Raw genomic sequence first — 27190 nt, 5'->3', positions numbered from 1 at the left:
GTGTGTGTGCTGGCCGGCTCTCGTTGTGTTGTTGTCATGCCAACAGCCACACACCAAATGTTCGTCGGAACATCAATGCCTATCAGCCACTTTGTTGGCACCTCCTTCGCTCAGGACTTCACGCCGGTGGCATCGCCACCGTTGGCGAAGCTGGCATCGACCCGCAGTGGCGCTGCTCGCGAAGGCGTTGCGCTGTGTAACATGGACAGCAGTGGCAGACCTTACCCGGGCGGCGGCGGCGACGCAGCTGCCGATGGCACTGCTAGTGGTAAATCGAGGCCAATCTCACTGGGAATCATGCTGGAAGGCCTCGGTAGAGAGGGGGTGAGTAACCCGTCAGGCTGCGCGGAAAACGCAGATACCCTCGGCACAGATGCTTCCCGAGTCGGCCGCACCCTCGAGTCGACAAACAAGGCTCCCATGACGGTCGGGGCGCCGGCGGCAGTTTCAAGCGACGGGGTGGCGTTGACACTCACGGTGCGCGGAAATCTCGTTCAGTGGCGCCGCCCGCAGCGGACGGTTGCGTTTCGCGAGTGGTACATCTCCTGCTTCTGTAACGAGGAGCAGGTGCGGTGGATCGAGAAGGTGCAACGCATAGGCGGCCCACTGCAGCCGCTGCTCGTACGATATTTCCAGCTGTGGAGTTTCGCTGGCGAGGCTGAATTCTTCATTCTGTTCCTTCAGACGACGGTCTGGCTCGGTGTGCCGGTCAGCAGTGTGCGAATCGCGTCGATGCTATGGATGGGGCAGTATGTGACCGGCGTCATGAAGGACGCTTTCTGCTGCCCACGTCCGCCATGTCCACCGCTGCAGCTGCACGGCAAGCGCGACACCCACGACAACGAGTACGGCTTCCCAAGCACCCACTGCTGCCAAAGCGGTGCCTTCTTCTTCTTGCTGTACTGCAAACTGGTGCACGTCTTCCCTGATCACGCCTTCCTGTGCTGGCTGGCGGCCGTTTGCTTTTTCGCGCACGTCAGTTTCTCGCGCATCTACCTGGGCATGCACTGGGTCGGTGACCTGATTGGTGGCGGTGTGGTGGCCCTCCTTACTGTTTTCGCCCACGTCACTTTCCTCGATCGGTGAAAGGTCAGCATCCTGCAGCGCGCCGACACGCTATGGTGGGCGTACCTGCTTTTGTACGTCACCGTGCACCTGCTCTCCGTGGCCCATGCCACCCCCGTGACCCGTGTCAATGCTACATTGATAGCCTGCGCTTCACTGGTGCGGTGATGGGCTCTACGATCGGCCTCTGGAAATTCTACGCTATCTACGGTACCCTGGCGGCACGCCCGCAACCTGACCACATGCTCGACGTAGTGCTCTCCTTCAGCTTTCTGATGCAGTGGGTCGTCTGCATGGTCATTGCCTTTGCCAGCAGGGAGCTGTCGTCGCTCATTGCCGGTGTTGCACTGAAGGCGGTCTTCAAGTTGTTGTCTGGCGAGTGCGCAGCACGGTTGCCCAAGTCGCTTCAGCAGCCCTATTTGGCCATGGCGAAGGTGGTTGGACTCACCACGCTTGGCAACAAGCGAGGCTCACGCCCCTGCATCCCCATCACCGCCAACAATTCTCTCCTGATGCAAGGCCACAGCTTCCACGACGGTTCTGTCAATGACGGGCAAGCCACCGTTGGCGGTAGGCGCGCGCCAAATTCACGTAGCAACATAGAAACGGCCGAGGAGCTGGACAGGTACTTGAACAGTCAGCAAGTCTGGTCGCTCCGCACTCACCAACACTGATGGCTTTGGGATGTACACAGGCGCACCGTTTCCTACGCCGTCATGGGCTTCGTCTCCACATTTGTGTGCCAGGTGCTCTTGAGGGAAGTGTTTGGGGTTGGCCAGAAGCTTACCGGCCCTGCAGCGCATTATTCGGGGCCATTACCACCGTTGCCAGAGTGATCTACAAAGGAGAAGGAGAGAAGCTGCGCGATGCGGCAGCGGGAGATGGTGACGTGACTGCTGCCGTTGTTGTTGCTCGCTGTCAGTGTGGGTGTGTATGTGTCAACGCGACAAGCACTTTGTTAAACGTTCCTTTTTCTCTCTCGTGCGCCCTCCCCCTCCTTCACCTCGCTTCCCACTTGTGCTCTCTCATGCCATTGCACACACATCTTTTTCTATTACTTTCCGCGTCATGAGCCGTGGTGCAGCGGAGGCGAGTGAGCTGTGCCTGTGTGATGCGTGTCTGTTCGTTGACTTTTTCGTGGGTGGTGCGGTCGTGCTGAAGAGGAAACACACGCTAGGGCGGACAGGACAACGACGCACCGCTCACCACCCACACAGGCGCAGGTACACAAGAGGGGACACAGGCGCGTTTCTTTTGTATTTTTTTTCTTTGACAGGCCGCGTTGCTCTGTGTCTCTGTCTGCATCTTGTCCTTCGGCGATCCCTGCAGCTGCGACTTCTCTCTCGAGTTACTCGTATCACCCTTTCCTCGCTCTTGCTTTTTTGCGGTGAGCTCTCCCTCTTCCTCCTCCTCCTCCTCCTCCTCCTCCACACATGCACGCGCGTGCATGTGTGCATTCACGCCTTTTTCCACTCTTTTTCGCCTCCGTACTTTCCTAATTTCTCCTCCTCGCGCTCTCTGTCCCTCCCTTCCTCTGTGTGAATCTGCGCCTCCCCTGACACGACTACATTTCCTTTTCGCGGACACGGCTACTTTTTATTTATTTATTTTCGCGTGCCTCTGTGTGCCTGCCAGCGCGCAACGTGCCTGTACCTTGTCCGCCCACGTATATGTTTGGTACGAGACAGCTGCCTGCGTGGCGAATTTCTTCCCTCGGACCATGACTGCTGGCCACAAACTCCGCTCTCTGCTTACGTTTTCTTGTGCTCTTCTCTCCTTCCTAAGCAGGCGCGTGAGCGCTCCAGCCCCCCTTCCCCTGCGCCTGCACTTGCCCAGAGCAGGTGTCGTCGCTCCTGCACTGTGTTCTTTTCATTGGCCTTTGACCACTTATCCGGAGACTTGACGGTGCGTCGCAATCAGAGGATGGACGTGTACTTGTCCAGGGGAGGCCGTGACTTTGTGCCCCCCCCCTCCCCCACTTGCCAGTGCTGCGTCCAGTTTCCGTCTTTGCTGCGCATGGGCCCCGCGGAGCTTATGGTGCCTTCTCGCTCGTCATTTCTACGGTCTGTGTCTTCATAGTATGTCCCGCCTCCCATCTTGATCTTCCCCTTCACGTCTCCACCCGGTGGGACAGGAAGATCGAAGGGCAGGTGACATCGAACCCTCGCCGGTACAAGCAAACACATCGTATACGCGCATCCGTGCTCCTGTACAAGAGAGCGCACTCTATTCCCGCCGACATGGCTTCGGTGTCAGTGGCGCAGCTGCACACACTCCAGCAGCCGAATGGGCTGGGACGAATATGCGGACTCGCTAAAGACTTCAGCGCAACTCACTCTCTCGCTCTGTCCATCTCTATTACGCACGCTGGCAAAGGAAAGGGAAGTACTCATATACTGTTGTGTATGTGGTGCGGTCGATAGCGGAGGAGTTGGTGGCTTGTCTTCTGGCCTGATCGCAGCGTCGACTGAAGATAAAGGGCGTGGGTGGAGAGGGGAGAGAAGGTGAGAGCGGCTGCGCCAATTTCCTCATGGCCCTCCCCCCTTCCCACCCCGTCCACTCTTCCCTACTCTGCTGGTTGTCGATGATGGAGGCAAGCGAGCGACTTCTCGTGCGGCCCTCAGCCTGCTCTGCCACTCTGCTTCTAAAGATTGTGTTTCCCTTCTTTCAACTCTTGTGCGGATATCGACCATCAGAAAGTGTGCACGGGAACGAAAACGGGCGTGAACCGAGTATGGGCGAAAGTACCGTGTCATGGGCGCGGTAGACGGCGTGCGTTTGTGGTTGTGCGCTGACGTGCTCCTGCGCACCGGACAAGATGGCTTGTTGAGGGGGGGGGCAGAGCAAAAGGGAGACGGTGAATCGCCGACGTCGCGGACACAGCGACAGGACGGGAGTTACTGTCTTTCGATGGCCAGGTCATGCACACCTCGGTCCCCTGGGGTTGTGTCAGGACCTTTTGCATGAGGCACGCGGCAGCAACGGTGATGCTCCTTGCAACGATCGTCCGTGTCTTTTGTTTTCCTCATGCCTCCTCCCTCCCAAACTCCACGCCCGCCTGTCCCTATGAAACTGATTTTAACGGCTGATCGCTCGCCTCCGACCTGAGGGCGCCGGACATGCTCTGTTCGTTACATCATTCTTTACTCCCCCCCCATCGGTGACTCTTCTCGTGTTTCTCCTTTCCGCTACCCCTGGCAGCGCGGCACTCTCGTGCGTGCTTGTCGGTGAACGCTTGTGCGTCGGTTTTCTTTTCTTTTTTTCTTCCCAGTGGTCAAGTCTCTACTGCAGCGGACGGTGAGCAAGAGTCACAATGCTGCGCACCACCCACGTCTCATGGGCCTCCACGGCCAAGGGGTACATGAATCGCGTCATGGTGTACGCCCATCGTCGTCGAAAGGCCCGCTACCTGGCTCCCAAAAACGCACATGTACGGTCGCCGCTTGCGCACAAGGTGCCGGAGGAGTACGGAAACACCTGGGACCCCCGCAGCGGCGTCGAGTGGCACAACCGCATGCGCAACCGCAACCATTATAGGCACTGGCCCTGGGCTCGGTGGACCGACGACCCGGTTCGCTTTCACCAGGACAGTGTTTGCCGCCGCACCGTGTCAGCCTCGAGCACCGCGGCAAACAATGGAACACCGGAATGGGATTACTATGCTGAGGTCGGTCAGGCGTACGAGACGCCGTCGCACTTTCCGCTCTCCTACACAGCCCCGTTCATTTATCAATACACGGCTCGATGCTGGTCGCGTGAGGATCTGCAGTCGTACCTGGAGCGCATTGAACAGAGCTCCAGCCTCCGCACCATCGCCGACGCGGCGTCCAGGAGAGAGGCGCTGTACACGTGGTGGCACAGCGCTGGCATGAACGTTATCCCACTGGGTGTGCTGCAGCACCTGGAGCTGGTCTCGCGCGACATTGTTGCCCAGAACGCGCGCAAGTCCTACCGCAACCAGCAGCACGAGCGCGGCATTCTGCGCACACCAGAAATGGAGCGATACTACGCCCTGCCACACCTGCGCGGCCCCTCCATGCCAGTGAAGCTCGCGCAGCCCTCTGGCAAGTATCCAAGTGGCAAGTTCACGCAAATGGTGGAAGATGTGGCGATTCACCCTCTGCAGAAGCCGGATGCGCGATATAAGCACAATATGTACCCCGCATGAGTGCTGCCTCCGGAAAGCGCGGTGCCATGGCAGGAAGGGCAGCTGTGGACAAGGGAGGAAGAAGCGACACCGGTGCGCATGCGCGTGCTCTTTGGTTGCCAAATCGTCACCGCCACTCTCTTCATAAAACAAACAAACAAACAGAAGAGCAGGCACAAGCGAAAGGGCAGCCATTCACAAAATCCGCTGCACTCTCGCAGGCACGTGTGTCTGTGCCCGTGTGCGCTTCTCTCTCCCTCTGCGTGCATGTGTGTGTGTGTGCATGCTTGTGCGGCTCTGTGTGGGTGACATCCACATGAACTCGTGAGGAAGGGAGAGGAGCAAACACGTGGAAAAAAAAGAAATAGGGGAAAACGGTCACAGCACCGTGTGCATGAGTGGCTGAAAAGGGGGACGCTTTCCACGATAGAATGAGCCGAGCCTCTCACACAACAACAAACCCGTCCTGAATACCTTTTTTTACACCTCTCTGTCTCCTCACTTTCCCGCACAACTCTCTCTCTCTCCCTCTCTCTCTGCGCCGTCCGTGGCGTATGCGCATGTGCACTTCGTAACCTGTGCAGGATCCCCCCACACCCATTTTTTTTCTCACTCGCTTTCCATCGCTCCTTTCACGCCTACGGAGAAGCAGTCCATCTCTCGTGCTCACGTGCGTGTGCAGAGGGACACGCCTACAGCGTTCCCTCCTCCTCTCTCTTCCCTCTGCACTGGAGGGTCTGCGCACTGACACACGCTTCCACGTTTCCCACCGGGCACACAACAGGCTAGAAGGAACGAATACAAAAGAAAACCTTCCTCGCCTGGCCGCTCTCATCCGTGCCTTGGAGAGGGGGGAAAACGAAAACGGTGCCAGAGGCAAAGGCGCTTCGGTGGATCGTCTCTCTAGGTGAGGGATCGAGAAGAGGCAGAAAGCAAGCACAGCTGCAGGTGGCTGCGCCGTTTCGCGTAGGGGGATCGGCTGCAGTGCGCTGTTCAACCTCGAACTGTTTCGTACGACGTGGTTGACCCTGCCGGACTTTGGGTAGCGTGTCCCACCATTGCAGCACGCCATCCTTGCTTGTGTCGCTCTCGTTCTTTCCTTGACTTGTACTATTGTTTGTGTTGCTAACTTTGCATGCGCTTGTCACCGCTTTGTGAGCCTGCGCTCTTTTTTCCATCTGGAGTTGTCATCTCGTATCCCCTTGCCATTCTTGTCGCTGTGTGCGTGCGTGTGTGTGTGTGTGCGTGTGTGTGCGTGTGTGTGCGTGTGTGCGTGTGTGTGCGTGTGTGTCTTTTCTCCGCAGCCTGCCCATCCTTCACTCGTCTCTCTTTTCGTTGTTCATCTTTCCCTGCAGTGTCTGTCAGCCGTGCGCGTGTGTTTCTGCTCTCCCTGCGTGTGGACCTCTATATCGCCTGTACGCTGCTGCGGTGGCGCCTTCACGTCATTTTAATCCCCTCCCCCTTCCTCCCCTTTTGTGTGTGTGTGTGTGTGCTCGTCGCTCTCTCTCTCCCTCACGTCTATTTGGCCAAGCGACTCTGCAGCAATACACTCGCGCTCTCGCGATCGTGGTCGCACGCTCCTTTTTCTGCCCACCCCCCTCCCCTCTTCCTTTTCATACCACCCTCCCCATCCACTCCCCAACCCCGATAGTGTGTGTGGAGGTGGGTCAGAGCTTGTCTGCGCGGCATAGCAGCGCCGTGCGTTTCCGAGCATGTGGAGCTTTCTGAACGATGTACGGGAGTCAGTGCGGCAGGTAGTCGCACCTCCTCCCAGCACGAGCAGCGCAGCTAGCTCCACCACCACCGCCACGTCTACGACGGCGAATGCGAAGGAGATAGGCTTTGAGGTGACGGTGGATCAATTGACAACTGGGCTGCTTCGCTTATGGCGCAAGGTTGACCAGACGGCCAGTAAGGTCCTTCGCCAAGCCTTCGACGAAGCCGCCTCGCTTCGGGAGGAGGCTGTTCCACCGCTTTTTACCTTGACAGCAGAGGCGCGCGCGTCCCTATCAGAGGACGAGCTCTTGGAGCTTCTCATAGATGCCATCACGCACGCGACCGATCGCACGCATCAAGCGCTCGACGAGGCGAATTTTCTCTTGAGCCTCGGCATTGAAGAGCAAATTGCGCACACGAAAGACTATGCGGGGTGCTATGAGTGGTGGGATCGAACAGTGAACCGCCGCCTCATCGTCTGTCAAGATTTGTTGCAGGCCCGCTTCGCCGACACCTCTTCTACACCAGAGCATATGGCAACTGTGATGGCGCTGCGCACCCAAATGGATATCATTCGACGCGCCTCCACCCAGCCAATGGCCGCTATCGCCGCTCGCGGACGCCTTCTCGAAGACGAGCGCTACGACTTACTCAAATCTCTCCCCGCCATACTCCCCGTCGAAGTAGGCATGCAGCCGGCACACGTCAGCTCTACGGCACCCGATGAGGTGACCTCAACCGCGCACCAGCCCACTGCTGCATCCCCTAGTAAACCTTCTTATACGTCCTCCGTAGAGAGCGGGGTTGCTGCTGTGCCTCTTGATTCCTACATACCTCAGTTTAGGCCGTTTACCGCCTCTTCAGCAACCGCTGCCGCTAACGCTACTCTCCACGACTTCGACTCCACTCCCAGCGAGGCAAATCCTGCCGTTGCACACGCATCTCCATCACAGACGCCACCTTCCACCGTGGAGCAGGCACGCCTGGAGCGGCAGGCGGAGGAGGAGCGCCTTGCCCGTGAGGCGGCGGCGGAGCAGGCACGGCTGGAGCAGCAGGCGGAGGAGGAGCGTCTTGCCCGTGAGGCGGCGGCGGAGCAGGCACGGCTGGAGCAGCAGGCGGAGGAGGAGCGCCTTGCCCGTGAGGCGGCGGCGGAGCAGGCACGCCTGGAGCAGCAGGCGGAGGAGGAGCGTCTTGCCCGTGAGGCGGCGGCGGAGCAGGCACGGCTGGAGCAGCAGGCGGAGGAGGAGCGCCTTGCCCGTGAGGCGGCGGCGGAGCAGGCACGGCTGGAGCGGCAGGCGGAGGAGGAGCGCCTTGCCCGTGAGGCGGCGGCGGAGCAGGCACGCCTGGAGCGGCAGGCGGAGGAGGAGCGTCTTGCCCGTGAGGCGGCGGCGGAGCAGGCACGGCTGGAGCAGCAGGCGGAGGAGGAGCGCCTTGCCCGTGAGGCGGCGGCGGAGCAGGCACGCCTGGAGCGGCAGGCGGAGGAGGAGCGCCTTGCCCGTGAGGCGGCGGCGGAGCAGGCACGCCTGGAGCAGCAGGCGGAGGAGGAGCGTCTTGCCCGTGAGGCGGCGGCGGAGCAGGCACGCCTGGAGCAGCAGGCGGAGGAGGAGCGTCTTGCCCGTGAGGCGGCGGCGGAGCAGGCACGGCTGGAGCAGCAGGCGGAGGAGGAGCGCCTTGCCCGTGAGGCGGCGGCGGAGCAGGCACGCCTGGAGCGGCAGGCGGAGGAGGAGCGCCTTGCCCGTGAGGCGGCGGCGGAGCAGGCACGCCTGGAGCAGCAGGCGGAGGAGGAGCGTCTTGCCCGTGAGGCGGCGGCGGAGCAGGCACGCCTGGAGCGGCAGGCGGAGGAGGAGCGCCTTGCCCGTGAGGCGGCGGCGGAGCAGGCACGCCTGGAGCGGCAGGCGGAGGAGGAGCGCCTTGCCCGTGAGGCGGCGGCGGAGCAGGCACGGCTGGAGCGGCAGGCGGAGGAGGAGCGTCTTGCCCGTGAGGCGGCGGCGGAGCAGGCACGGCTGGAGCAGCAGGCGGAGGAGGAGCGCCTTGCCCGTGAGGCGGCGGCGGAGCAGGCACGGCTGGAGCGGCAGGCGGAGGAGGAGCGCCTTGCCCGTGAGGCGGCGGCGGAGCAGGCACGCCTGGAGCAGCAGGCGGAGGAGGAGCGCCTTGCCCGTGAGGCGGCGGCGGAGCAGGCACGGCTGGAGCGGCAGGCGGAGGAGGAGCGCCTTGCCCGTGAGGCGGCGGCGGAGCAGGCACGCCTGGAGCGGCAGGCGGAGGAGGAGCGCCTTGCCCGTGAGGCGGCGGCGGAGCAGGCACGCCTGGAGCAGCAGGCGGAGGAGGAGCGCCTTGCCCGTGAGGCGGCGGCGGAGCAGGCACGGCTGGAGCGGCAGGCGGAGGAGGAGCGCCTTGCCCGTGAGGCGGCGGCGGAGCAGGCACGCCTGGAGCAGCAGGCGGAGGAGGAGCGTCTTGCCCGTGAGGCGGCGGCGGAGCAGGCACGGCTGGAGCAGCAGGCGGAGGAGGAGCGCCTTGCCCGTGAGGCGGCGGCGGAGCAGGCACGCCTGGAGCGGCAGGCGGAGGAGGAGCGCCTTGCCCGTGAGGCGGCGGCGGAGCAGGCACGCCTGGAGCAGCAGGCGGAGGAGGAGCGTCTTGCCCGTGAGGCGGCGGCGGAGCAGGCACGGCTGGAGCAGCAGGCGGAGGAGGAGCGTCTTGCCCGTGAGGCGGCGGCGGAGCAGGCACGCCTGGAGCGGCAGGCGGAGGAGGAGCGCCTTGCCCGTGAGGCGGCGGCGGAGCAGGCACGGCTGGAGCGGCAGGCGGAGGAGGAGCGCCTTGCCCGTGAGGCGGCGGCGGAGCAGGCACGCCTGGAGCAGCAGGCGGAGGAGGAGCGCCTTGCCCGTGAGGCGGCGGCGGAGCAGGCACGGCTGGAGCGGCAGGCGGAGGAGGAGCGCCTTGCCCGTGAGGCGGCGGCGGAGCAGGCACGGCTGGAGCGGCAGGCGGAGGAGGAGCGCCTTGCCCGTGAGGCGGCGGCGGAGCAGGCACGGCTGGAGCGGCAGGCGGAGGAGGAGCGCCTTGCCCGTGAGGCGGCGGCGGAGCAGGCACGCCTGGAGCGGCAGGCGGAGGAGGAGCGCCTTGCCCGTGAGGCGGCGGCGGAGCAGGCACGCCTGGAGCAGCAGGCGGAGGAGGAGCGTCTTGCCCGTGAGGCGGCGGCGGAGCAGGCACGCCTGGAGCAGCAGGCGGAGGAGGAGCGCCTTGCCCGTGAGGCGGCGGCGGAGCAGGCACGGCTGGAGCGGCAGGCGGAGGAGGAGCGCCTTGCCCGTGAGGCGGCGGCGGAGCAGGCACGGCTGGAGCGGCAGGCGGAGGAGGAGCGCCTTGCCCGTGAGGCGGCGGCGGAGCAGGCACGCCTGGAGCGGCAGGCGGAGGAGGAGCGCCTTGCCCGTGAGGCGGCGGCGGAGCAGGCACGCCTGGAGCAGCAGGCGGAGGAGGAGCGTCTTGCCCGTGAGGCGGCGGCGGAGCAGGCACGGCTGGAGCGGCAGGCGGAGGAGGAGCGCCTTGCCCGTGAGGCGGCGGCGGAGCAGGCACGCCTGGAGCGGCAGGCGGAGGAGGAGCGTCTTGCCCGTGAGGCGGCGGCGGAGCAGGCACGCCTGGAGCAGCAGGCGGAGGAGGAGCGCCTTGCCCGTGAAGTGGTCGGTGTATTGGAGGCAGACGAGAGTGTGGCACGGGCGAAGGTATCGAGGGAGGCCCAGGAGGTCTCTGTATCACTGTATGGCGAAGTGATCATGGGTGCACAGTTGATGCAAAAAGGGATGCGCACGCCGTCCTCCAGCCATAGTGTCATGCCGCCGCGTGTGGAGACAGCAATTGACGATGACGGGTGGGGCGAAGATGACGGGTTCGAGGAGGTCAACATGGCTCAGTTCACCAAGTATCTCGGCTCCCCACAACGACGCACTAGTTGGGGCGGTGCCGACCCCTCGTTTTTGTCATCGCCGCTCTCTGGCTACGCGCAAGCGTACACACCAGCGTCTGCCCACCGGGATGCACCGATGGCGCGCAAGAAGCTCTCGCCGCCGATAACGCCAGTGTCTGGTGTGCAGCAGGTCGGAGTAACAGAGGTGGCCACTCCCACTGCGGGCCGTCGGCTAGGCGGAATGAGTTTGCGTAAGAAATCGCCGCCTGTGCGAGTGGCGCCGGACGGAGGAACGCCCGTATCCGCATTCGAACCTCGCGGCTCTATCGGCAGTAGTAGCAGTATGAGTAGACCTTACGGCGCCGCCGCCACTTCTGTGTCTGGCGCAGTGGGCGTGAGATCTGCACCTCAGAAGAGCGTCTTCTCTAGTCCTTCCGCGGTGAGCAGGCAATCGAAGCGCCAAGTGCAACTCGAAGATGACGACAAATGGGATGAGGATTGGTAGTCCGGCCTCATAGGCCGACGAATACGTGCCGCCGACGCACACGCGCACGCGTTCACAGGACTGGCTCTAGTGTAGATGTTGCGTGCATCTATCGGAGTGTTCCGTGAAACGTGCCACGTGCGGCTAACGGTTGTGCTTCTTTTTTCTTGTTCGCGGTCGTTGCATTGCTTCCGTGTTGAGGCGCGAGGTATGATGCCGGGCCGCGGTTGACAGACCGCCGTCTCGGCGGACCTGAAGTCTATCGCCATCTCTGGCTGCCAGCTAGCGCTCCTGTTCTCGGTTCTACAGGGTCGGACGTGTTTTTCTTCCTGTGATTGTGTACGTACGCGTTGATGTATCCCTGTGCTACCCGTCAAACAACCAAGAAACAGATGCCCCTTCCTTACAGCAGGCTCCAGCAGGGTGGTGGTGGTGGGGGGGGGAGGACTCGCCTGCTACTGACTTTTAGCTTCATCCCTCGCTTCTCGAGACGCGAGGTAAGCCCGAGGTGCTACATGTGTCGTGGAAGGCTGCGAGATCGATAGTTGGGGACAGGGTAGGGAGAGGATGATCTTGCTTTTTGTCTTTCACGGCATGCGCCACGAAATAGACTGCAAGGGGGCTCGACAACGGACTTCACACACTCGTCTTGAGCTGCTGCTGCGGCAGCAGCAGACACACACACACACACACACACACGCATGGAGTTCCCCAACCCCTTGCACTCACACATCACAAGGCTTATCCTGTGGATTTCCTGCATGTGCGCCGGCCATATGGCTCCTATTGGCAACAATGGCGTCATCGACTATCCTGCGTCCGCATTTTTTTTCGTCGCTGTGCCACATCAACTTTCGTTCTCCCTTGCCTCCACCCACCCATCCACCCTTCTCTCTCTCGCGGCGGACTAACCCCTCCTATATCTCCTTTATCGTTCTTCCATGCGCGTCCATTCTTGCGCCGACGCACCAACACACACGTCGAGTAACTCTATCGCCCGCTACGGCCGCGCGAAGGACAACAATAATCATCGCCCCCCCGCTCCTCCTGCTCTCTCCCCCTCTCTAACAGCTCCTACGGCCGTCGGCAAGACACAGACACATACACGTACCCCCACAGGTGCGCTCTTGCTTTGGTCCCTCACCCCTTCGCCCCGACGCACCCACAGAGGCAATCCTTCTGTTTTTTTTAGTTTTTTTTTCCTTCTCGCCACTTGGCTAAACTGTATCAATCGACGGTGTCAGTCTTCTCTCTATTACTACTTGCCGATTCACGCTCACGTACGCGACTGCGCGCCAATATGTCGACTGAGGAGCAGCAAGTCACGCAGGACACGGCGCACGCTCCTGCCCCGGCCAGCGTGAAGAGCAAGGCGAACTCGTACTATTACTGGCACCAACACGAAAAGGACCGAGCGAAGGTTGGCGATGTTGCACCGATGCCTACGCCGTACCTTGTTTCCAAGGACGATACTCGGGCCGTGGCTGCGCCTGCTGTGCCGACGGTGTCTGTGTCCAAGTACAGCTGGTGCGACGGGGACAAGTTTGTGTCAGTGTACATCGACGCCGTCGCGCCGGAGGGCGGAACACTGGACGAGGGCTCTATCGAGGCGACCTTCACCGGAAACTCCTTCAAGGTCACCTTCGCCACTTCGGATGAGGTGGGGAGGACGCGCGCGAAGAGCCTCTCGATCCGCCTGTCGAAGCGGATTGACAAGGACAGGAGCTCAACAAAGGTGAAGCCGAAGACGCAGCAGATTTTGGTGAGACTGGCAAAGAAGGTAGAGAGTGTGTGGTTGGACCTGGAGGGAGAGGCGAGCGACCAGGACTCAGCAGCTGGCGGTGAGGCAGATGATGCGGAGTAAAGTCGCTCCCTCCACGACTTTCTCTTGTCTATAGCGTTACAGATGAGGTGAGGAGGTTTCGGAGAGGCTGACGCCGGAGGACAGAAGAGGAAGGCAGACGCATGCAGACGTCCCGGAGTAGAGTCAGCGGCACCTGGTCAACTCAAGTGCCCCTGGCCGCTCCTCACCGCTGTAGTGTGATGCACCTTTACCTGAAGAGGGAGGCATGGGTCGCGTGGTCACTTCGAGTACTTGGCGTCTTCCTCTTTCTTCATCTCCGGTCCCTCTCCTCTGCCCCCCCCCCCTCTCCCGCCCGCCCGCCCACAGAGAAGGTTCGTCTCCTCTCCCTGTTTCTTCCATTATTTTCCTTATTTTATATATATGTATGTGTATGCGTGTGCGCGTGCGTGTCTGGAAGGAGGGCATCGCTGCTCGAGTGTTCACATTCCCCACCATCTCCACTCTCGTCTCCTCTTCTTGGTGCGCCGAGCCCTCCTTGTTTTGCCGGATATGACGTGATATATCTTTTTTTTTACACTTGTACGTGTGTGTCCGTGCCTAGGATGATACTTGCGCGTGCTTCCCCCACTCGCTCACCCACACCGACCCCCATGCCCTCCTCTCCCAACACCCTTCCCCTTCCCCCCCCGGCACAGCCCTTCATCAGGCATACGCAGGGGGGCTCCACAAGGGAATCAGAGTGAGGACTCTCGCGTGAGCCACATACGCGCACCGAACAGGAGCATTGCGCTATCACGGAAGCAATACAACGTATGAGTCCCGAGTGTATGCCGGCACCGCATCTCGGGTCTCGCATGGGGCCGATAGATGTCTTTGCTCAGCAAGCCACGCGCACATGCCTTGCTTGTGAGCGGCGGGAAAGGAGAAGTGAAGGGCAAACAATCGCGCCGGGGGATTCCTTCTCTCCGTGTGACTTTCCTCTCTCCTGACCCCAACTCCTCATCACGGCATGATTCTGCTCTCGCCTGACGGTCTGTGCTGCTGCACGTCCTGCGCATTCGGATAAACGGATGCCACCTCCAGAGAGAGCGCCCTGGTGCTGGGTGCGGTGCTACTCTTGTTCCTTCTGTGCGCGTATAGCCGTGAAGGCGGGAGGGGGGCATCTTTCTCAGCGACCAAAGGCGCAGAAGGGCCTTCTTTGCCGGTTCCTTTTCCCAGCTCTACCTCCTCCCTCTAGGCACCTCGTCTCTCTCTCTATGAACTTTCCTGCATTCCGCCTTCGCCCATCTCGGCCCTCTCCCGCCGCCCTTACAAACAGGCACCAAGGTAAAACGGTAAGTGCGCGCGCACAATCTCCTTTTCTCTCCCTCCCTTTTCACGCGAACCCCACCACCGTCCTCCCTGCATCGACGCCGCGCTTCACCCGTGCTCTGTTGTTTGCTTCCTCTGCGATTCCACCTCCCCTTCGTATCCTTTTCCTTTTCTCGCCGTCTGTTAGTGTTCGGCTTTCACGTTCCTTCGCATTTTTCACCGTCACACTTCCGATCAGCATCCGCAGCCGTTCATTGGCAAGCGCGCGCTCTCTGCACCTTTGCAGCTCCTCTTCTGCTACTCAACATTTTCTTTTGTATTTCGTGTTCCCGTTTTCTCTTGCCTTTCCGAATGACGGGAGGGAGGCGGAGGGGTGGAGGACATGCCTCCGTGCGTGATGTCTCACTGCCCAGTGCACCCCCACCCCCACTCTCGCTGTGTGGGGGAGGGAAGCCAGGCAACCCCCTATCGCTGCCAATGCCGCACCACCTCTGGTGGTGGCCGGGTGAAGCGCCAACGACGTAGGGGAGTGCGAGCGATGCATTGCTGCTGATGTCGGCGCTCATGTCGTGGGTGGCGCTGCGTCGGGGCGACCCGCGACAGTGAGCACGTGTGCACCGCCCATATGGTAGGCAAGAGTGCCCGCGCGGCTCGAACGCCGTGGCCCACCGCCGGCCCTCGCTGCCCACGGGCGATGGTGGCCTAAGCCACTCTGAGGGATGCACCAGGTGGACGGCCTGCGATGCGGGTGTGTGGGTGGCGGTTGGAGGCAGGCGCGGTGCTCAGATGGGTGAGTTGGCGCATTGCTGTCTTGCGTGTCTTGTGCTGCCTCGCACCAGGCGACGGGGGCCTGTGGCGGGCCTGGCAGAGTTGGCCGCACGTTCTGTGGCAGAGAAATGGACACGCCGAAAAAAGAAAAAAAACGAAATCTTTTGTTTTCTTGGTTGGACTTTGCTTCCACTCCATTCGGGTCTTTGTCACTCTCTCGTACTGTGCGCGAGTGTATTGGCAGCCTTGCTGTTGTGTACGCTCGCTGCTGAGGCATGCGTCCTTCTGGCTTTCCTTCACCTTTCACGTTCCTTCCTTTGCTCACCGCCCCCTTCCCCAATCTCTTGCTCTATCTCCCTCGCACATGACACAAGAGGTACGCGGACGTACACTCCGCCAACTTCGCCGGTCACCCGCCCACTTCCGCGTCTTAATTCGTTTTATTGGCGTGTTCGCTCTCGCCTGCTCGCGCTCCCCCGTTTTGCTTCGTCCTTCTTTTTACCTTTTTTTTCGCGTGTGCGCGCGTGCGTGTTTTACGGCACACAAGAGAAGAGGCGAACAAGCAAACGAAGAACCGCGACTCGCGTTGGTGTTTCCGACTTCGGTGCTGAGCTCTTTCTCTTCGGTGTGCCACGTAGCAAAAGGACCCGTGCACGCGCCCACGCCCATCTGAGAACACTCTCCACGCGCAAGCTCACACGACGACGCAGACACGCAGACAAGCACACGCTTCCGTTTGTCTGCTGCGCCTCTTCTCTCTCTCTCCATTTTCCTTCGCTTCTCTTCTGCCGCAGCCACCCATCCATCACGTGCTGGAAGGCAGACAGCAGAAGAGCAAGTCGCATAGGGGAGGCGGTGCATCATCTGGTGGGACTGTCGCTGTTAGGTATTTTTTTTATTGGGAAAAGAAGATAAAGATACCTCAAAACGCGAGGCAGCGCGAGGAGGAAACACACACACACACACACACACACACACACGTGTGTAGGGGGGAAGCGGAGCAAAGCGAGTTCGACTGTTGTTCGTTTTGTTTTTAATTTTCACTCGTCCCCATCTCCTCATCCTTCGCCCCGACGCGCACTCGCACAGACACACAACAGCACGAAAAAAGAAAAACCCTCTCACCACATTATCATACCCATTTCACATCCTCCACCCACACAGACGTAAACGCGCCACAATACGGGGATTCTCTCGCTCGCTCGCTCGCTCTGTTTACGCAATGCAACACTTGCGCACATATCCGCATTGATACACACACACACACGTACACACGTTCACGGAGAAGGTCAGAGTCGCGCCTTCGCCTTCTTTTTTTCCATTTCTCGTGCTCCGATTCGGTGCCTCCGCCACTGCAGAGAAGGAAGAAGGAAACATACAAAACAGACAGCGGCACACAACGGTGGTGCGTCTTTGCCAGAAAGGAGCGAACGCACACACACACACACATACACACAGAGAAAACATTGAAAGAGGTCTCGGCGCTTAGTCCGCTCTGTTTTTTTTTTAGTTTCCTTCTTGGCGTCACTATCCAACTAGCCTCGCTTCCCATCCCGGATACACGCCTACTTTCCCCCTCCGCTTTCCTCTCGCTGCCGTTACCTTTCTGTGAGTAAGCCAGTGTGTGTGTGTGTGTGTGTGGTATTACCACTTAACGACGACTGGGTACTACTGCCCATCTCACCACTTCCTCCCGTTTCACCGGACGTGTCACTTTATCTACTTCTGCGACTCTCATTTCAATTTCTCTGCATTTTGCACCTCTCTTCCCGCGCGCGCGTGTGTGTGCGTTGTTCTTGTTCGTTGTTGTTGTGCCCTTGTACTTTCTGTTCTCTGTTCGTGCGGATTTGGTTTCGAGCACCACCTCCCCCTCCCCTTTTCCTTGCTTCTTCTCCCCTTCCACCACCACGGTAACCATCACCACCTTCTTCATCTCCGCAGATTGGCGCGCGAGGCGTTGCCCATTTTCGTTTCTGAGTATCACTCATTGGTTTCCTCGACATACTCGACAGACACGACGCAACCACCGTTCAAAGAGAGGGAAGAAGGCGTAACAGGCACATTACTTTCTGAAACCTTCTCTCTTTCTCGTATACTTCCCGCTCCTCCGGCTCACGTTGACCCTGTTTGACTGTATTTCGTGTCTCGCTCGTCGTCTGCTGGACGGGAGAATCCAGGGAAGTAAGCAGCGTACGAGTGTGCTCAAGGGAGAGGAGGAGGGAGGTGGGCGAACGCGCGACACACGCACACGTGTATAGGCACACGCCGACAAGCGCCTTTCGGCAGAACGCTTTGTACAAGAGACACCTGACCGCAAACTACGATCTGTGGTGTGGACCAACGCAGAGATAAGGCCACGCAAGCGAGAAAAACAAAAAAAAACAGCGGCTGAAAACGGGGAACCGCATCAGAATCTCGTGCTTGCATTTTGCCCGTGTACGGCGCACCTTTGCGGCGTGGCTGAGCTAGGCGAGGCGTGTCATAGGGAGAGCAGCGGCAGCAGCTGAGTCACGCAGAAACAAAAAAAACAAGGTGCAGCCGTACGAAAGCGTCAGGCCCAAGTGTCACGGTGTGTGTGTGTGTGTGTGTGTGTGTGCATGCCGCCTACTCATTGCAGCGGACGCAAGCAACGAGGACGGCAAAGAATAAGTAAGGGAAAGGAAAAGGGCTATATCAGCAGAAGAAGGAAGTCGCGGCTGCACACACGGATATTTGAGAAGCAGTCGAAGATTGCCCGATCAGCAACGACGACGCGATACGCTACGGAGGAAGACACGGTGGACAGCAAAAGGCAACCACCTTTTCCTTCTACGCACTGCCCCTCTTTTTACATTGTGGTTGTTTCCCTTTGCCTGCCCAACGCGCCTTTTGTTGCTGTGCTTTCCTGCTATCGTGTACAAAATCGACATTTTACTGTTCCTGCAGGATCTTTCTCTCTCTGATATAGTAGAGGAACTGTGTTTTCAGGATTTAGCTTTCCTTGACATCCGGCTCGCTTTGCGTTTTCTTCGTTGTGTGTAAGCCTTCCTTAGTGTCTGCTCATTCACTTTTTTCGTTTCACATTTTCTCGTTACCCTCCCGCTGTGCCTCCCTTCCTTGTTCGTCTTTACGCTGCTTTCTGTCTCCCTCTTCCTCTCCCTCTCCCTCTCCCTCTCCTTCGACTCTTCACCGCTTGTTATCTTTTCGTTGTTGTGTCCTGTGGCTTCCAAGTGCGCCCCTCTGTTGCATCTCCGTGTGCGCTCCCCCCCCACACACACACAAGCACGCGTTTCGCTTCTGCCACTCGCTTTGTTTGCACTTTCCTCTTGTCGTTCCCTCTTTGCCTTTCGTTTTCATTTTCGTTGCTTTGTTTTTCTCCGCCCCACTTTTCCTCCTCTCGTGTACGCAGCGCCGCGTCGACTCACCCATCTCGCGCACTCTCTCTGTACCTAGATCGCACATTTTTGAACCTTCTCAGCAGGGCCCACTCACGCCTTCATCACTCTTTCACAAAGCAGAGGCGGGGGTCTGTAGCGTGTTTTACTCGGTGTGCACGTGTAACGGAACGCAGACGAGCAGAGGAAGGCAAAGGAATCCCCCCTCCCCCAAAAAGAAGCCGCGGCGTCACTCTCCCCCTCGCCGTCTTGCCCATCCTGCACACGCTTTCCCTTTCGAACCGTCAGTCTGTCTTCTTGTTGTGTAGCCGCGGAAACACGAACAACGAATAAACATCATAGAAAGAAAAGGAGAGGCGTGGCGTTGGTGCCCCTTTCTTTCTTTCCAGCCCTCTCCCTCTCTCTATCCCTTTTTGTCAACCCGCGTGTTTCATCCTCCCCTCCCGTTTCATTTTTTTTCCTGTTCCTCGTTGTTGTTGTTACTCGTTGTGTACGAGGCTGTTCTGCACCATCCCTATCCTCATCAGCATCACAATCACCACCCGCCATTCACCATACCGTGTCGGACATTCTCCACACACACACACACACAAAAGACACCGTTTAGCAGCAGAAGTGGCCATAGGAAACAAGAAAGAAAAGGGGGAAAGGGAACGGGACAAACGAAAAAACAAAACGAAGGGGAGCGAACACGTTAGGGAAGCTCCCGTCAGACGTGAGCGGCTTTTTTTTGGAGGGGAGGAGGATCGCGCTTCTGCGTTCAGAGAGGAAAACAAAAAAAAACGTTCAGGGCTGGGAAAACACCAGAAGTACGTTTCCGTGCCTCTTGCTAAGCAACTTCTTCTTCCCTTTTTCTGCCTCCCTCCCTCTCACTCCGACTCCGTCCCTCCAGGCGCATATCGTTTGACACCAAACATCAAGCGCATTGCACGCACGGACACAAACAGACACACATACAGCGCGCTCCTTATCCCTCCCCACCCCCTCCACTCCATCTCTCTTCTCCTTTTGTTCCTGTCATAGGCTTTTTTGTTTTCTTTCTTGCTCATTGTCTGTGTGTGTGTGTCTTTTGCGTCAGCCGCCTCCTCGACAGCTCACCCCCCTTCACCCCCCACACCGTCCTCTCCGGAGCGACACGCACACAAGAAACGGACAACTTTCTTCGTTTTTTTCTTTTTCGAATTCTCTGCTTGTTCTCTGTTGTTTCTCGTCGCTCGTTGTTTTTGTACGTCTTCTCCTGTTGGTTACTCATCTACCTCCCTCCCCTCTCTCCCTCCCCCACTCTCTCTTCCCCTCTCGCTGCGTGTTCATCTTGGATGTGTTTGGCGCTGTCACGGCCAAGTTCTTCTGCTGTCTTGCCCTTTTTTTTTCTGCTGGCGTGTCGGTGTGTTTGCCGCTATTCGGTTGCTTCATTGAGCTCTAATTTGTTTGCCCGCCCCCCTCCCTCTCTCCTTCCCAATTTATCTGCTGCCATATATTACCCTCTCTTCCCCTCTCCTGCCGTGCCACTCTTTCTGCGTGTCTCCATCACTTTTTTTTTTGTCACTCCACGCACCCGCCACTACGCCGTTCTTCCTCAGCCCCCCTCTCCTGCCGACACACAACAACCTCCATCCTCTTCCCAGTTTCAGATTTTTAGCAGCTGTAGGTGCACCGGTGCCGACTCTCGTTGCAAGAAACACTAAAGCGTACCAACAGACGGCATTGTGTGCCACAAAAAAAGCAATCGAAGTGTAGTGAAGACGAGTAACAGCAATAAGTCGCCACTAAACAGACACACACACACACACAGACACACACACACACACGCAAAAGACGGATCGGCTCCAGTCGGCGCGCAGGCGGTGCTCTTCTTCTTCGTTCACTCTCTGTCTTTAGCTTGCTCGCCCTATTCGTCCCCCTCTGCTTCCCCTTTTTGTGCGTGTGTGCGTGTGTTGACTCGTTCTTTTGTTTCTCTACCAACTGCGGATTACCCCTTCTCCATTCGTCCAACACTGCGTTGGTGTTCTTCTCCGCCCGTCTTCCTCCCGCCCTTTTGTGCGGTAACGTCCTCTGTCCAGTTCGGGCACGCGTGTGTGCGTCCGTCCGTCTGCGTCTTGACTTGTTATATATCTATTTCTTGCTTGATTTTCACCTCCCATTCAGATAGCGGGAGCTCACGCACACATACACGCGTGCGTATTCCCCTCCCCCTCCCCTTCGGTACGCTGCGCCTTTTTCTTGCCTTTCGGTCCCCTTTTCGTGTCGCGTTTTTCGTGCTTAGTGAGCAGCGCGGGAAAAAGACTCACCTCATCGTTTCTTGTGTGTATTCCGCTCGTCTTGCAGCGGGTATTTCGTTTTTCTTTTTTTTTTCGTATAGTTCTGTTGTCTCTCTCTCTCTCTCTGCGTGTGGGCCTGTGTGCTCCTGTTCGTGAAGTCGCGTCGTGTGTTGGCGTCGCTGGTGCTCTCGCACTCTTTCACTCTCTCCACCTTTTCTGTGTCTGTTACGTGTGATTCACCTGCATGCAGTTTTCATCTTTGTGTGACTCGGCAAACAGCGAAGCGCTCCGCTTCCTTGCAAACTCCGCGCGCTACTCAATGATGAGCGACGAGTGCGAGAACGCATCCTGCACAACGCATATCACACTCCTCCATGAGCTCGACACAGCGCTGCAGATGACCTCCACGTCTGAGATCAGCGAGAACGCATCGTCTTCAAACGCGTCCTCGGTGTCAGCAGGGTCGACTGCAATTCCCGAGTGTGCGAGCACGCGCTGCAACACGCCTGATGTGACAGCTACTGCTGCTGCATTACCGCTTTTCTCACGGGTGCTCTCGCTGCACCCGTACGGCGCCAACGTCCCTCCGCTCTACAAGCTGTCCGCTGAGGACGCTGCGCTGCGCGCTCACATTGCGGTCAACGCTAAGCTCCTTCTTCACACGCTGACCGGCTACGAGGCGGACGACATCATCGACTTGCTCTACGTTAACGAAACGTGGTTCTCGGCCGAGGTGCTGATCTACGCCTTGTGCTTGGTGAACCGCCTAACCTCCCGCTATCCAAGCTGGCGTGCCCCGCACGCCGAGGCGGACCGCGACGATGCCAGCGCGGTAGACTCACCCGTTCGCTGCAGCTACACCTCCGGCGTGCAGACCTCGCCCCCCACACTCACGCACGTGTGCAGCAGCACCTCCAGCGACGCCAGCCACATCGACAACGACGACATCACGATGAACGATCGTGTATCCGAGTTGAAAGAGCGCATTCACAGCTCCAGCACCAACAGCCTCGGTGATGTCTTTAACCGCCACAACACACGCCGCCGCATCGTGGCGCTTCTCTTGATCGCCGGCAAGTTCCACGGCGATGTCGTCTATAATACGTCCTCGCTGGCGAATGCGCTGAACAAGTTCCGTGACGAGAAGCGCTCGTTGCAGGAGCACTGCGCTACTGTCGCCCCGACCGCTTCTACTGCGACCACCTCGGCCAAGTTGATGCCGAGTCGGCCCCCTCCCCGTATCGCGCCTGCCCACCTTGGACAATGTGAAAAGTGGCTCTTCCAAGAACTGGGCTGCACCGTCTTTGTGCACAGGAAGGAGTACCAACACTGCGAGGACATTGTCTTTCGAGGAATCTGAACAATCCAAGACGGCACGAGGAGTGCTCCGTGGCGATCGATAAAAAAGGCGCCCCCCCCCACACACATGTCGGCGCCTGTGGGCGCAGGGGGGACTTTCATACTTTTTATTTTCTTCCCTTGTAGTGGGTGCGGTTTGGGCCTTGATGTCTCTGTGTGTGTGTACGTACGTGTGCGCCCTTCTCTGCGTGTGACACGTGTGGTGGCGGTGACAAGCACACTGGGCGGCAATCCCAAGCTCCCCCATTCTTTCTGCGCCTTCTGCCACCCACCGCGATTCGCATCACCTATTGGCGACACAAAGAGAAAGATGGCTCGATGCCGAGTAGCTGACGAGGAGCATGTCTTAACACGGCTCTGGTAGACACCACGGAATGCTGTGCTGCCCTCCTTCCTCCATCCCCCGCGCTCTATCGTGCGGACGGGGCCTTTGTATGGTGCGCTTGCCACTCACCACATCTTGCTCGTTCCGGCAAACGTGATTTCGATTTTTTTTTCTTTTTTTTTGTTGTTTCTTTCGCATGTGGATGATATTGCGCAAGGAAGAAGAAGATGAACAACAACAACAACAACAAAAAAAAAGCTGCATGTGTCCCCTTCCCCCTTCGCCCCTCTCCGGCTCTCCTTCCTCATGAGGCGCGCAACAGACGTCTAGTGTTCTCTCTCCTCTCTCTCTCCCTCACACCCTCTCACGTCTGTCTAAGTGTGTGTGTGTGTGTGTGTGTGTGCTACTATGTAGGCGAGGCGACAACCCGCGAGGCCCTTGAGTGGTTTCCTGGGTGGTGCGAGAGAGGGAGGGAGTAGAAGGCGCGAAAAAAAAACGACGAATGCCGCTGCTTGCTGCACTCAAGCCCCCGTCGAATCTCTCATTCCCTTTCCAGCTGTCACCGCCGCACATGACGCTCGCCCACCCCCTGCGCCTTCTTTATTTTCTACACATTTACATGTGTGTGTGTGTGTACAATGCATGACACACTCTTTTCTCGGTGTTTTCGTGCGCCCTTTCCGTTTGCCTTTCCCCTCCCCTTTTGTACAGCGGCCTTTGTGCTGCGATGCTGGTGCGTCTCCCCTTCGGAGCTCGTGTGCTCGTCATGGGCACATTTTCCTTGAGTTGCTTTCTTTTGTATTTCGTGTTCCCGTTTTCTCTTGCCTTTCCGAATGACGGGAGGGAGGCGGAGGGGTGGAGGACATGCCTCCGTGCGTGATGTCTCACTGCCCAGTGCACCCCCACCCCCACTCTCGCTGTGTGGGGGAGGGAAGCCAGGCAACCCCCTATCGCTGCCAATGCCGCACCACCTCTGGTGGTGGCCGGGTGAAGCGCCAACGACGTAGGGGAGTGCGAGCGATGCATTGCTGCTGATGTCGGCGCTCATGTCGTGGGTGGCGCTGCGTCGGGGCGACCCGCGACAGTGAGCACGTGTGCACCGCCCATATGGTAGGCAAGAGTGCCCGCGCGGCTCGAACGCCGTGGCCCACCGCCGGCCCTCGCTGCCCACGGGCGATGGTGGCCTAAGCCACTCTGAGGGATGCACCAGGTGGACGGCCTGCGATGCGGGTGTGTGGGTGGCGGTTGGAGGCAGGCGCGGTGCTCAGATGGGTGAGTTGGCGCATTGCTGTCTTGCGTGTCTTGTGCTGCCTCGCACCAGGCGACGGGGGCCTGTGGCGGGCCTGGCAGAGTTGGCCGCACGTTCTGTGGCAGAGAAATGGACACGCCGAAAAAACGAAAAGGAAAAGGCCCCGCTCTGTTGCTGTTGGTGGTGTTGTTGTTGACGGTGAGCTCTTGCATCGCTCCGCAGGAAGAGGCGCGCGCAGGTCCACAGGGGAAGGGGGGGGACGGGAAAAGAACAAAGATTTTGAGCACAGTGTTGTGCGGGACGTTTCCATTGTCCATCTTAACCCGTTTTCGCCCCCCCCCCTCGCACCCTCCCTCGACCGTACCCCGGATCGCCATGCAACTGCCTCAGTCGTCTTTGACTGCTTCGGGGTGGAAAAGGACGCCGATATGTATGTATATATAAGATTAGGAAAGAGCACGTACAAATGGCCCCGCAGAAGAACGACAAGCACGGATGGGGCGAAGACGAAAAGTAAGCGGAGAAGGGGAGGGGGGGGGCGTAGAAGCAATGTTCACAGACACGTATACCGTGTGGCTACTTCTCACTCGCTCTCTCTTTGAGTTGTGTGTGTGTTGTATGCTTCTCGTCTTAAGTTCCCTACCTTCTCTGTTTTTTTTCTTGTTCGTTCATGGTCGTTGTTGGCTGTTTCTCTTTTGCTGCCAGGATGACACGTTAGCCTCCTCCGTCCAACCACCGTGAAGCTGGCAGTCGTCCGCCCCCCACCCCCTCCTCAAGCAGTGTTGTCTTGTCGGCTTCCTGCCCTCTCCTTTTGGTTGTCGCGCGTTCTGACCCACACACAGAAGAAAGATGTATGCATGCCCTTATCCACCATGCATGCGTGTTTTCTTTCTTTTTTCGTCTTTCCTCATTTTTCGCGTTGCGGTCCGCGCCTCACGTCGTGCGATCGCCGTCTCAGGGCAGACGCGCCTCTCTCTCTCTTTGGGGTTCGATTTCGTTCCTTGTACGCATATATATATATATATGAATATATAAATATAAATATTGCACATCTCTTGTATCATACCACCCACCCACCCCCTCTCTCTCTCGCTCGCGCTCTCCTCTTCGCTTTCACCCTGTACTGTCCATAGAGGAGGAGACCGTGGTGCGAGTGTACGAGCACGTGTTTTTTTGTGCACGTTTGTGTGTCTGTGTCCGGGTGTGTGCGCGCGTCCGTTTTTTTTCTCCTTGGCGCTCGCCACTGAGTCCGACGGCTTGTCTGTCTTGTGGCACGCACTCCCCGCGCACCATAAAAAAGGCACAAGCTTGTGTATATTAGCGACGAAGCGCGGAGCATCGGAAAGGAAGGCATGAAACGGGCCAAACAGAAGAGGCCTCTGAAGAGGCATGCAGAGAGGTAGAGGAATGCTTCACTAGAAGAAGCCCCGATACGCTAGAAACAGCGCAGACACCGACTCTCAGGCACGCGAAAAGGGGACACACGCCCACACACCCACACATACTGAAGGGGGGGGGGATATCAGCAACGGTAGACTGATCACTGTTACTCCTAATTTCGTTTTTCCTTTTATTTTGTGTGTGTACCCGTCATGGTCTCCTCCCAGGTGTAGACCGCCTTCAATGACTCTACTCGCCTGCTTGTTGGCCCCCCCCCCTCGTCCCCCAGAGGCTGTTTCTCTCTTGCCCACTTTATCTTTGGCCTTGTCTACTCACAAGAGTCATGTGTCCTTGTTCTCTTGCCTCGTTCTTTAATGCGGTGTCGTGCTCCCTTCTCTTGCCATTCCCCGCGTTGTATACTGCCCGGCACGATCTTCTTCTTTTGGCCCAATTTTTTTTTTTCACATCGGTGTATTAGTGATGCTTCTGGCAAGTCTCGCGCACTCTCTTTATCCCCCTTGCTTTTCATCGTTCCCTCTCTGTATGGCACTCACAGGCGGGGCGGGGTGGGGCTCCGGACGCTCCTTTACAAACGTCTATCGTTGTCGAGCTTCGTCTGACGTCCTTTTCATTTTCGCTGCTGACTCATCTACTTCCTTTGAGCGTGGCTCCCTCCCTCCCTCCCCCTTCACTCTTCCTCCTCTCTCTCACGCGCGCATTTTTTTTGTACGGTGATGGACGTGATGCCCCTCCTCACACCCTCCTGTCCTTTGCTTGGAGCCCACCAGACACGTCTCCCGGCGGAAGCACACACGCACGAATTGAGTGAAACAACCACGCAGAATACATGTACAATGTATACATGCACCGTATCTATACAATGAATGTATCAGATGAAGGTGTGGTAGCGAACACTTGAGGGCTGCAGCCATACGAAACCAAGTAAGATGTGGGAAGGCGGTGCGGGCAGTTGTGGCGATGGGCAAGAGGACAGCCTGCCGGGATGCTTATAGGAGCACCTCTTCTCCCCACACCCCCTCTCCGGCTCCTTGCCTGTGTGCGGCAGCAGCGACGACAAAGAGAATCAAAGGCATTCGCATATTGCGTGATGCGCGCGCGGTGACCCCGCAAAGCAATCAACCGCGTGAGTGTGGCTGCGTGGTGGCCACGCGAAAGAATCGCGCCGTGTGTACACGATCCAGGTCGACAGTAGTGATTGCCACCAGTCCGGCGATGCTGGCCTAAAGGATGCACCAAGAGGTTCGTCCTGTCAGTTGTGCAGCAAGCTGGCACCCACAGTGGTTTCTTCATGTGCACGCCCACAAATACGTGTCTCTCGATGCTTCGAAGTCTCTTCCGTGCTCGCGGAGGCGTCGGTGGCATCGTCGCCCCTCCTCCATCTCTCGCTCTCTGCAATCCCATCTTGTCTGTTTCTCCTTCCATTTCCTTCCTTCGACACCCGCCGCATTCCAAAACCTTTCCGGTAGCCCGCACGCTAATACGTGACCGTTCTGGCGTCGCCTTCGCTCGTTCCACTAAACTCGCCCCGCAGTCGGTGCACGAAATTGAGCACGCGCTGGGCGTGTGTGTGTGTGTCTAGGCTTAGGCGCCACCTCTGTCTCAGCGGCGAATTTTCCTTCGCCTGCAGGCGTGTGAAAGCGCCATCAGCGCGAGCGCACCGTCAGCGGTGTTGTATTTTTTTTTGGCGTGCCTGCGCGTCACACACACCCCTCTCGTTGCGGATTACAAAATCCCGGGGAGAGCGAATCGCACAGCCCCCTGTATGGTATGGGCAGACCCCTTTTTGCCTGCGTGAGTGTGCGTGTGTTTCGCCTCTCTCCCTTGGGCGTTCTGGTCTTCGAGTTGTTGGTGCCCACCCGTCCCCCTCCCGCATACGGGCTCTTCTCTCTTCTCCTACCCGGACCCGTTTCCGTCAAGGGGTGGTGGTGGTGCATGACTATCGGTGTCTTGTCTCCCTTCACCATATGCACACAATGCCCGCCCTCGTCCGCAGTCCCATGGCCTTTGGTCTTACTGCTGCTACTCTTCACACGTGTCGCA

At 58.5% G+C, this 27190-nt stretch overlaps 4 protein-coding genes and 1 pseudogene across 4 annotated transcripts, besides 1 other annotated feature; all 5 read left to right on the top strand.

Annotated features, from left to right (window-relative positions):
• Window positions 1–36: 36 nt before the first annotated feature.
• LMXM_31_2290 lies at window positions 37–1739 on the top strand (annotated as a pseudogene).
• Window positions 37–1739: a sequence feature.
• Window positions 1740–4378: 2639 nt separating this feature from the next.
• LMXM_31_2280 (conserved hypothetical protein) lies at window positions 4379–5233 on the top strand (the record flags this gene model as incomplete). The annotated part of the gene is made up of 1 exon (XM_003878028.1): window positions 4379–5233. One exon carries the CDS (start codon window positions 4379–4381, stop codon window positions 5231–5233), a length of 855 nt encoding a protein of 284 aa, XP_003878077.1.
• A 1691-nt stretch (window positions 5234–6924) lies between these two features.
• On the top strand, window positions 6925–11322 carry LMXM_31_2270 (membrane associated protein-like protein; the record flags this gene model as incomplete). The annotated part of the gene is made up of 1 exon (XM_003878027.1): window positions 6925–11322. The coding sequence occupies one exon, from the start codon at window positions 6925–6927 to the stop codon at window positions 11320–11322; it is 4398 nt and encodes a 1465-aa protein (XP_003878076.1).
• Window positions 11323–12601: 1279 nt separating this feature from the next.
• On the top strand, window positions 12602–13165 carry LMXM_31_2260 (conserved hypothetical protein; the record flags this gene model as incomplete). The annotated part of the gene is made up of 1 exon (XM_003878026.1): window positions 12602–13165. One exon carries the CDS (start codon window positions 12602–12604, stop codon window positions 13163–13165), a length of 564 nt encoding a protein of 187 aa, XP_003878075.1.
• Window positions 13166–21135: 7970 nt separating this feature from the next.
• On the top strand, window positions 21136–22176 carry LMXM_31_2250 (hypothetical protein, unknown function; the record flags this gene model as incomplete). The annotated part of the gene is made up of 1 exon (XM_003878025.1): window positions 21136–22176. The coding sequence occupies one exon, from the start codon at window positions 21136–21138 to the stop codon at window positions 22174–22176; it is 1041 nt and encodes a 346-aa protein (XP_003878074.1).
• Between the last annotated feature and the right edge of the window lie 5014 nt (window positions 22177–27190).

Source organism: Leishmania mexicana, chromosome 31 (genome assembly GCF_000234665.1).
Source record: "Leishmania mexicana MHOM/GT/2001/U1103 complete genome, chromosome 31".
In the NCBI taxonomy this organism is placed as follows: domain Eukaryota; phylum Euglenozoa; class Kinetoplastea; order Trypanosomatida; family Trypanosomatidae; genus Leishmania; species Leishmania mexicana.
The sequence above is the reverse complement of the archived record's forward strand: the minus strand, read 5'-3'. Positions and strand labels throughout refer to the sequence as shown.